Source organism: Bactrocera neohumeralis, unplaced genomic scaffold (genome assembly GCF_024586455.1).
Source record: "Bactrocera neohumeralis isolate Rockhampton unplaced genomic scaffold, APGP_CSIRO_Bneo_wtdbg2-racon-allhic-juicebox.fasta_v2 cluster11, whole genome shotgun sequence".
In the NCBI taxonomy this organism is placed as follows: domain Eukaryota; kingdom Metazoa; phylum Arthropoda; class Insecta; order Diptera; family Tephritidae; genus Bactrocera; species Bactrocera neohumeralis.
The window spans coordinates 7,262,604-7,273,637 of record NW_026089624.1 but is presented as its reverse complement, the minus strand read 5'-3'; the positions used below and the strand labels follow the sequence as shown (position 1 = coordinate 7,273,637).

At 34.0% G+C, this 11,034-nt stretch overlaps 2 protein-coding genes and 1 long non-coding RNA gene across 3 annotated transcripts; 1 reads left to right on the top strand and 2 right to left on the bottom strand.

Moving 5' to 3' along the window:
• Nucleotides 1-2,267: 2,267 nt before the first annotated feature.
• LOC126765786 (uncharacterized) lies at nt 2,268-3,475 on the bottom strand. Its single transcript, XR_007668579.1, has 3 exons — nt 3,240-3,475; nt 3,022-3,178; nt 2,268-2,954 (listed from the first exon to the last, which is right to left on the bottom strand). It is a non-coding gene; the product is annotated as an uncharacterized LOC126765786 (long non-coding RNA).
• Nucleotides 3,476-5,298: 1,823 nt separating this feature from the next.
• On the top strand, nt 5,299-6,480 carry LOC126765735 (inactive protein tyrosine kinase pTKL-like). Its single transcript, XM_050483473.1, has 3 exons — nt 5,299-5,803; nt 5,865-5,995; nt 6,065-6,480. Exons 1-3 carry the CDS (start codon nt 5,589-5,591, stop codon nt 6,463-6,465), a joined length of 747 nt encoding a protein of 248 aa, XP_050339430.1. The 5' UTR covers nt 5,299-5,588; the 3' UTR covers nt 6,466-6,480.
• LOC126765695 (putative nuclease HARBI1) lies at nt 6,139-8,572 on the bottom strand. The gene is made up of 6 exons (XM_050483426.1): nt 8,119-8,572; nt 7,843-8,058; nt 7,387-7,786; nt 7,228-7,330; nt 6,619-7,157; nt 6,139-6,235 (listed from the first exon to the last, which is right to left on the bottom strand). Exons 2-5 carry the CDS (start codon nt 8,041-8,043, stop codon nt 6,677-6,679), a joined length of 1,185 nt encoding a protein of 394 aa, XP_050339383.1. The 5' UTR covers nt 8,044-8,058; nt 8,119-8,572; the 3' UTR covers nt 6,139-6,235; nt 6,619-6,676.
• Nucleotides 8,573-11,034: the final 2,462 nt, after the last annotated feature.

The window sequence follows — 11,034 nt, the reverse complement described above, 5'->3', positions numbered from 1 at the left end:
GATTTCCGCAACCATTCTGCGATGAACGTTGAGGTACGTAGAAATATAATTAATTTTTTTCGCAACTTTTTATGCCCTTCCCTCCGTAAACTGATATTCCCCTCATCTAGCCCTCGTGCGCACTTTTCTAACTTGGCGGGCTAAAAATGTGCACATCCCTGACGTATGTCATAATTCGAACAGCTATTTACGTGACGAGTGATACATGTAGTGTAAAAACTACTTGTTTAGATCATAAACATTCCTAGAAAAATTGATTTAGTTTGTTTTTTTCGTTGGAAATAAGTTTAATAAGTGTTTATCAATAATTGCAAATAAAAATCACAGAACAAATTGTAATTGAATGAGCAATAAAAAGAACGGTGTTGATTCTATAAATTCGAGAAAGGATCACTTTTGTAGAGAATTTAATTTCCTACAAAACCATACCAAGGGTTTTTTTATATTTGGTATTTTAAATTATCTATAACCAAAAAAATGAATGAAAAAAAAACATTTTTTGACGAAAATTCTTATTTTTACGAGCGCTAACTCAAAAATGAAGATAAAAGGCTCAAATTTTGACACAATCTTTTCTTCGTGACTCTCAACGAAATTTTGATATGGGACCGAAAAAAAAAATTATTTATTTGGTACAGTCTAATACATATGTATGTATATATGTACTTTTCTTATAATTTTTAGCTATTTGGGGAAAACTTTAGAAAACAGTCCCAAGATTTCGGAAATGAATGGGTTTGGTCGGATAGAGGAGGTTCTCCAGATCAAGAATATGTTAAAGTCACAGGAAACCAATAGTTTTCGAGATATTTGCGCTTAAAGTTGAAAATTACTACTAATTTAATTACGTATTTTTTGGATTTAAAATTAATTCTACACTTATATTTTTCATTTTAATTTTCACTAACACTTCATTAAATCGTTTGTACACATTTTTTTTATATTATACTCGTATAGTGCAAAAATAGTTTTAATTCAATATTAAACTTATTGTTCAAATCTATTTATTTGACAACAACTAAAGAGTTGCAGTCTGTCAAATAATCATTCTCGTATATTCTCGTACAATAGAACTTTTTTTCATATCATGAAGTATATAGTGGAGTGTATAAACATTTTTTTTCGGAATTTTTTGATGACATCTGACGGGGAAATGGGTGGGTGAATGAGATGCGTTTTTTCACTGGCGGACATGATTCCTCATGTTTGGATCATCTGAAACACAGAAACCCAATTTATTCTTAAAAAGTACGTGAATGGCTATCGTTCCTACTAGAATAATGAAAAAAGTTTGATAAATCAAAAAGTAATTAACGTTTTTTTTTTTAATTTTTCCCCATGTTGTTTTACATAAATTTTGTCATAACATTGTCAACAAATTATATAAATTATGAATCTTGTAGGAACGATAGCCAGGCGTTTTGTGAACATTAAAAAAAAATTAAGCAAATCGGTTGAGTAGTTTGACCGGAATTATTTCCGCCAGTTTAAAAAAGTGTGATTTGAGAAAAACGCGTTTAAAGTTTGAGGTGTGCACTCCGAGCACTCCGAACGTCGAGCGGTATTATTATTTTTGGGTCTTTCTCGAAACTTTCTAATGATAAAGTGGGTCTCTACATTAATTCTAAGGGCATAAGGGAACAGAGAATGCAAAAAAAAAAATTGAAAAAAGACTGTCCTACTGACCCCTTAAGTGCCCGCCCAATTCCAATTCGATGTTTTACAATTATAAAAAATTCTTTAGCATCGTTTTGATGGCTGTATGTGATGCGAAATATACATACGTTCGCAACAGTTAGTATTGGCAGCTATGGAAGTCAAAGTGACGGAGGTACTGTCTATAAAATTGTGTAACATTCGAGTATAGTGCATTTCTATTATTATTTATACAGAGTCTTTCAACTTACCCCATTTGGTCATGCATTAATACTAAACACTTTGCCACCACCTGTGCCATTGTCTAACGTGTCACCGGAACCTTTTGATGGAGAATTTTAAGAACAACGATTGAATGTAATCCAGAAAATTGTGTTCGCTTGCATAGCCTTACATAATTTTAAAATGTTGAACGATCACAATCGCTGGTATTGTCCGTATAACTATATACAACTACATACTTGAGCGGAAGGGGATAACATTGTTCATGTCGGTGATTGGCGTCGCGAAAATGATAATAACTCTTTACGACCAATGCGAACTTCGGGGCGTAGAGGTATTTTATCAATGAAGGATCTTTACCATTCCAGAACAATTTAGACCTTATCACAGGAGGACCATATGTTTAACCTTATTAGAAATAATTACTAATTTTTTTAACTTCATGAATTTAATTTTTTCAAAAATCAAAACAAATACAACTAAATTAATAATTTAAAAATAACAAATTCATAACTGTATTAAATCTAATTTTATATAAATATCTATTTATAAACTATACTGCGGCTCCTGTTGCACTTCAAATGCAGCTTGCATAATTTTTTGAATTAATCTGGTTTGCTTCTCTTCACTCATTTTATTTAACATAGAAACCACCAAATTACTGATGGCCTGTATAGCCGGGTTTGCGGTTGGTTGTTGTTGGGTTTCCTGGATGGATGACCATCTGTTTTCCTCAATTACTTCCATTATATTTTGGTCAACCTCACTAGTGAATGACCCTCGTTTTCTACCCTTTTGGGTGGTCACTTGCGTAGAGCAGGACGGTGAAGGCAGCGAGGTTGACGTGGAGGGAGTTGGTGACGGTTTATCGAGGCGATGGTGGAAGCAACGATACCGAGATAGGGCGTAATGGTGACAAGGACCATAATAGTGATGGCACTTGCACCCCGTGCGCATGGCCTTGTGACAGCAATTGAACTGCGTCAGCTGGTGATTGCGATTGCGATTCGGCCTGAACAGCGACAGCAGGTAGCACTGGAGTTACGGTTTCATAAATATTTTGCGAAAATCTAGCCCTGTAAATTTAATTTTTTATTACAAATTTAACTAAATATGTATATTTAATAATATACTAAAACTCACGGTCGTGGTAAAATGTGTAGCTTCAAAAACTTCATCGAATCGAACAAATGCCACTGCTTAAAAATTCTAATCCGCTGCCTGAGGGGCGTTAGCCTTTTGCACTTTCCTCCCGTATCGATCCGAAAGTGCTAGCCGTCTACGGCGGCACATTTATCCTCTATAATCATAATTGTTTATTATTAACAATATAAACAATTGTAAATAACAAAACAGCTTACCATCTGCATTCATTTCTTTCCCAATTTCCTGCCACAAAGCATCTTTTCAGGATTACAGCTTGTAGTATGGACTACTTTTGTTTTAAAACTCATTTTTAGCTTCAATTAGAGCTATTCGTTTTTCATCTTCCCTTGTAATTTTCGCACACATCTTATCTTTTTTGAATTGTCGAATAAATTTTTGATTTGATGTGTGTTTTAATGGCGGTTGTTTACATTTGAACAATGTTGCTATTACTCAAAGTGTAAACACAATGGCTACGACAGACTGCAGCGGCACGACAGTGAACTGAAAACGTCGTTGTTCATCTTACTATATGTACATTTTGAGAAGCAACAACAACACAATGGCCGGCATGTACACAAAACAACGCAGTTGTCCATTTTGCATGTACACAATTTCGTTGTGGCCATACTAATACCTTTCACTTCAATGAAATTTTAATATTTTGTTCAAAGTGAAATTTTTTATGCAAAAAATAAGTAAATAGGTAAATATTTTTGCTTTAAATTATCACTTGTTATTACAAATGATATAATAGAGCTATAATATAGCTATTTTATGCTTTTATTTGTAAAATAACGTCAAGTTTGTTAGAGCTGTGAATAATTTTACATTTTACATATTAGTGGCATCACCACTCTACCTCCTCTTTCTATCTTCCATTCTACTGTCAACTCTACTGTCGTCCTACTGTCGTTGGCAAAAATAGGAGCAAATTGAAGTTAGCGAGAACGACAACTGTCGGCCTGCAGTCGTGTAGTCGTGCAGCTGTCAAAATAACACTGCCCATAAGAACGTGTGTATTTTAATATTTGACAGATGTAGTTTGCAGTCTGTCGTAGCCATTGTGTTTACACTTTCAATACGCATATGTAGTTTTGTACACATCTAACTTATCAATTACAATTTTTCATAATATAAAATATCAAAACCGAAATCAAACTATCAAAAATAGTTTATATATTTATAAAAAATAGCATTCGACTTCGATTTATCGATTAATTTATCTTTATTTCTATAGGAGAAAACATAAGAATAAAACACTAAATTGTCACTTGATATTTGTTTATATTCCATATACAAAAACAGCTGTCGCTTGATATTCTCATATTAGGGGGATTCTCTTGCTCTTGCAAAACCTTGCACGGCGTAGAAATTGCAGAAATCTTGGTGCAACGGCACAACAACAAACACACGCAGAAAATTATTTGCAATGGCTATAAATATGTCAGACCAAACACCATGTTCTGCAATGGGTGCTCTCTTGGCCTTGCCTATTTCGGTATAGGATTTTTGAATTTTGTGTCATCGTGCAATCTTGCAAGAGCAAGAGAATGCCGCTATTGTTTGTTGTCAGTAAAAACTCATCGAAAACACACATTGTCGGTCCGAACGACTTAGATTCCACAACATACAAATGTGTTTTCAAAATGTTTTCAATGTCGGTCCGAACATAGTATTAGAGGCTTAAAAAATCTATTTGTTTTTTGGGAGGGAAAGAAATAATTGATTAAAGCGAAATTTCTAGGGCTTATAGTTATATATTTAAACATCATCCGAAAATTTTTTTCCTTAGGGAAGCAATTGTCCAATGCATCTCGCATGTGCTTTTGTCGGACGGCGGGCAGTATGCAGGTCGCAATTTCTATCGGAAACAAAAAATTCAAAGAGATTCATATTTGTAAATAACTTTGTTCAGGTTAAACTACAAAAATTTCAAAAAATAAGTGTTAAATTCTAAAAAATTTTAAGAAAGAAGTGGTTTCTGACCAACAAAATTTTACATATGTATGTTTAAACTTAACTTTTCTTAGCTTTTTTGTTTAAATATAAGATAATTTAATGCCTAAGATAATAAACTTTTCCCCAATTCCATACGTTTAGGTTTTTCTATCCTGTCTGCCAATTAAGAAAAATCGTAAGAATGAAAACCGAGAAATCGCGCGTCAAAGTTTTCGCTTTCTGCAATATATACGGATATATGTGTATATCTACCAGTGCTCGGTCACTATTTCCCTTCTAGCTTTGACAATATTTCAAATTCCCATATATAACGTTGGGGGTATATTCTTATACTATGTTCGGACCGACATTGAAAACATGTTTTCGTGGGAAAAACTGGTTTTCGCACGAAAACTTGTGTTTTCGTCCATGTAAAATCTGTCAAACGAAAACACAGTTTTCGCTGAAAACTTCTTGAAAACTTACATTCCACTCATTATAATCGGTGCCTGCTCTAGTTTAATCGATTTTTTTGGAAGACATATTTTGCCGGCCCTAAATTGTCACTTGATATTTGTTTACATTCCATATAAAATACAGCTGACAAGTAAATCATTTCGAAAATGGAAAAACAAAAGTACAAAAAAAGAAGTTGTTGGAGTGATAGGGCAGAAGCCCTATTAATTGAATTGTGGCGGAACAAAGTAAGTGCTTTTCGCGGACCCAAGAAGAACAGCCATATAGTGGAGGAAATGGCAATGGAGATGCAGCAACAAGGTGTGCATTTCACGGCGAGTGAAATAAAGTCGAAAATGCACAACCTTTCACAGAGATATAGGTATGTAATTAAATAAAATTAAGAAAAAATAAAGCTTTTACATATATATCATGTTTTACAGGAAAGAGAAGACAGCAGTCGGGTCAACTGGCGGTTCTCCCTCGCAGTGGCCACTTTACGAGAAAATGAGAGCCGTACTGTTGCCGTACGTCAGCTACAATGCCGAGAACTTAGTGGAGGAAAGTTTTCAAAGTAAGATACATTTGTTTTTTAATTCAATTTATTATTTATATTTACATACATATATACATTTTTAAAAAGGTTCTACTAACTCTGAACCACTCCAAATTTCGGTGGAAACGGCTGCGTCTTCTACATTTGTTGCTGCATCTCCATTGTCATCACCGGTTTGCCTACCATCGCCCTCAGCTATGCCGATGTCGCCAAGCGATACTTCTTCGGTACCAGTACCGTCTCCCGAGCCGAGTGATGCTATCAATAAAAAAAGGAATAATTTTCAAACCATAATTTTAAAAAAATTTGACCACATAGAAAAGCAGCTCGAAAAAGCAAATCAGCAATCCCTTGAAATCAGCAACGAAATAAGGGACTTGTCAAAAAAAATGGTTGAAAATGATAACAAAAAAACAGAAATGATGGAACAATTTATAAAAGATAGTAAAGAAACAAATAAAAGATTGCTTCAATTTCTAAATAAATAAAAAAATGAATATAAGTATTTTCTGTTATGTATTATTTTTTATATGGAAAATAAAATTGAATTTTGTTTGGTGTGTACAACTTTATCTTTGATTTAATGTATATGCAATTGTGTAAAATGTAGATATTGTGATAAAATATGCACATGTACTTACCAAAATATGTACAAAGTGCTGTCCGAATCATTTCTCCATTAATTGGGTCGTCAGATGCTTATGAAATATCACACGGATTCTGGCGTCTAGTCTCCAACTCTTCCAAAGCGCGTAACCATTTAGCGTTTAGCGTGTCGTTGTTATCATTTAAAAAATTGTGAAGGACGCAACATGCTTTTATTATGGAGTTGGCATTCCGTACAGAGTTGTCAATTCCTTTTCCGATGCGTCGAAAGCGGGCCTTGAGGTGTCCAAAAGCATTTTCGACAACTCTACGTGTTTTCGAAAGAGCGTAGTTGAATACCTTCTCACCATTATTTTGATTTACGCTAAATGGATACGGTTTCATTAGTTGTTTGCTAAATCGAAAAGCTGAATCCCCAATAATGAATACTGGCACATTTACGCCTGAAATTTCTCTAGACATTTCGCTTAGTAAAGAACAACTATCCATTTCTTTTTTAAGTGATGACGTCTCATAAATTTGAGAGTCATTACATCGCCCGGGACTTCCTACGTTTATGTAAGTATAACGGTATCTGAAAATATATTGTAAACATTACTTATGTACTTATACATATGTACATATATTGAGTTTTTGGACTTTACTTAGCATCAACTAATGCCATTAAAACGGTGGAATACCATCCTTTATAATTATAATAATCAACAGCTTCGTCAGATGATGGATGAATCTCAATGTGGCATCCGTCTGTAAACAATTATTAGAACATTAGCGCAAATTTAAGATTTTATAACCAATATTACCAATTGCTCCTAAGCATTGTGGAAATCCAATTACCTCGAAACCAGTCACCAATTCGGTTATATTTTCTCTGTTTAAAGGCAACATTTTAAAACAGGATGGCTGCAGTAATCTCCAGATTTCGGTGCAAAATTCCAGTAAAATTTCGCAAACCGTAGATTTTCCTACACCGAACATGTTGGCGATACTACGATACTCTGCAGATGACCCTAAAGCAAATAATGTTATAGCCACTCTTTTCTCGATAGGAATAGCTTTTCGGCAATTTGTATCCATTTTTTGTAACGGGCGGAGGATGTCACATAATTTATCAAAGGAACTTCGGTTCATGCGAAAGTTCTCTTTAAAAAAAGCACAACCGTTTCGTTGGCAATCGTGTTCCCAAAACTGATTCTTACGTTGCTGGAATTAATAATATATAATTGAAAACTTTTGCATCAATAGGAACATATACACACTTTTGTCCAACATGAATTAATCGGCATCCCAAGGCCCTTTATTAAATCTAATACGATTAGATATTGTTTCTTAAACTCGGCTATCTCTTTTGTCAAGGCATGGTGCTGAGAAGTAAGACATTCCAATAGTTCTCTTGAAGAATTGTCGATGAGCAGGATATTTATTTGGCTTCTCAAAGCCAATGCTTTCGCAATTAACATCTTTTTCTCAGAAATCTAAAAAAACACGATCTTTAGTAATAATTATAAGCAAATATTAAAGATTTCAAAACTTACCTATTACAAATTGTCGGTCCGAACGACTTACGTTCCACAACATACAAATGTGTTTTCAAAATGTTTTCAATGTCGGTCCGAACATAGTATTAGATAATTTTTGAAAATTTAAGCAAAAACAAAATCCTCCCTTAAAGAAGATTTACGAAACGTATTAAACGTAACTTAACACCCAAATGCGTCTATATTCATTCGATAAATGTTGTCTCTTAAAATCTTTCTTTAATTCGGAACTCATTTAAAACTTTAATAGGATTGCTTCCAAATGTATTCATTTGCAAGTTTTGTCACATTAGTAAACAGCTGATTCGAATATTGGTTTTGCGAATGTTCGAAAAGATGAAAATCCAATCAGATTCTGTGACACCATTGAAGATCAGAATTGGTTTGCAATTCTGACAGCTAAGCAATTCTGTCTTGGATTCCACAACACCCCTGTATATTTTTATTGTATACTTCAGATTAGGGATGCTCGATGAACATCGATGTTGTATGATCATCGATACATACTATACGAAAAATATCGCATCATCGATGTTAACTTACGGCCTCACCTCACCTCACGCACCACACGCACGTCCACCAAACCAATGCAACTTATAGCCCTGACAGACGACAGCGCTAATATGCATTAGCGGGCTTAAGTTACATTTATTTGCGCATTTGACTCATGATTCACAAGTTTGTAATGCACAAGAATTTCGTGCATTTGGCTGAATTTAGTAGGCAACATTGGTTAAAAATTACAGATTTTTGCTATTGTTTGACAGATGTCGCTTGAAATCTGCCGCCTTGTTTGTGTTTACAGCTTCAGAGGTAAACAGTTTTTATATTGCTAATCAAATTATGTGCAAGTATATTAACAAAAACAAATTTTAATATTTTTAGATGGCAGAAAAAAAACAACGCACAGTTTGCTATCCATTTTTCCAATATTCTTCACTTTTTCACACACTTTCATTTCACTTTTTGTTTTAATAAATAAACAAATTTCACTATCAGCTGTCCAAATGCACAAGTCTGCCGTATGTCACCATAAAATTTCAATGCGCATTAGCGTATTAATTTTGCTCGTCTGTCAGGGCTATTAGGAAACAAATTATGTCTTCTATGAACGCATTCACAAATCAAGTTTTTTAATTCTGAACGCGTCATTCACGGCGCACCGGTCGTTCCCTTCAGGAATAATGGGATGCCCAACTCCTCTCTCACTGGAAGTGAGAGAACAATTGCTAAACGTCAAAACCACCTAAACTTTGACAGTTGACTGGATTGGGGAGGTTTTGACGTTTAGCGATTGGAAACGAGCGATGGCCAGATTGAAATCTTACCGAAAAAATATGTAAACGGAGGAATTTGTTGCCGCTGTTCAAGATCGCTATTAAAAATTTAAAACAATGAAAATCAAAGAAAATGCGAAATTTAAATATATTTCATGAAACGTTTTGTAATTTGATGCATAATAGAAATCATTATCTATTACAAATGATTAAAAACATTCATTAATTCACAACTAACAGGCTTAATTCACCTTATTAAGTATTGAAAGATCGAAAGTCAGTTGTTTTAATATATCATAAAATCATAAAAAATGATTTAAATGGTTTCGCCATATATTAAAAGTCCAATATATAATAATTTGCAATCGTAATAAACGTTGGGCGTTTTAATTTAAATGCCCAAAAATGTGGCCACAATGGAAAATGTTATAAAAAACGCTTATTTTGAGGCGCTCTCACGCTGGAATAAGTTGGGCATCCCATTATCCCTGGTTCCCTTCATTCGTTCGTTCTTCGTGATTCGTCGTCTCGCTCATTTATGCTCACTCACACTTCTATTTGTTTGTTGATAAAAAATTGTGTTGTGTGTACCTGTTTTAATTTACTGATTTGATAGTATTCTACTGGCGTTGTGCATATACATACATATATTACATGGAATACAACAATATGTAAGTCTTTAATGATTGAATTCTATCTAAATATTGAATTCATCTGTTTGCTTTCTGCGCATGCTAAAGGAAATTATTCTTTTTAATGTTATAAATGCTGTATTAGAGACAAGGAAAGCACAGGCAGAGCATATCTTTTTTCTTTCGCGCAAAATTTGAATGAGCCATAGACAATTAATCTCTTAATTGTTTTTTTACGGCTGTTATTAAATGCTTGCTGTGTTGGTGGCATTGAAAGTAGTATAATAAGGTGACATAACATTTTATTTTGTGTACTTTTCAATTAATATGTTTGCATGTTTTGGTTATTGGAGTTAATGTCTGAATTTTATTTTCACTTAATTTTATGTTTTCAGGGATACAGGAATAGAATTAAAAATGCCCCCAAAAAGTTGCTTCTGGGAAGTTTTTGAAAGACTTGAAAATAACGAAGCCAAATGTCGATCTTGCCATAAATTCATAAAAACTTGTGGCAACACTAAAAATCTAAAGTTACACATTGAAAAAATGCATAGCTCATTATTAGGGAAACATAGCAACGACGAGAACACAGTTCATAAAACAGGCGCAAAGAAATTACGTAAGGAGACTGAATTTAGTAGCTCAAAAATCGATTGCAAAAACAAAGCAATTACCAGAATTGATTGCATCTGTTAAAAGGATTGTCACCTGGTTTAAGCAGAGTGTAGTGGCGAGTGATGAATTACGAAAGGATTCTGATCTAAACAATACAAGATGTCAGCAATCGCTGGAATTCCACCTTTTATATGGTGGAAAGATTTTTACATCTGTGACCTACGATTAAACAAATTGTTAATTGCCATACAAGTGCTCCTCCAATGATAACTGCAAAAGGTATTGAAGAGTTAACTGAAATCTTTGAGATTTTACGCCCTATAGAAGTTGCTACTAAAGAAATATGTGGAGAAGACTATGTTACTAGCAGCAAAGTCATTCCCATAGTA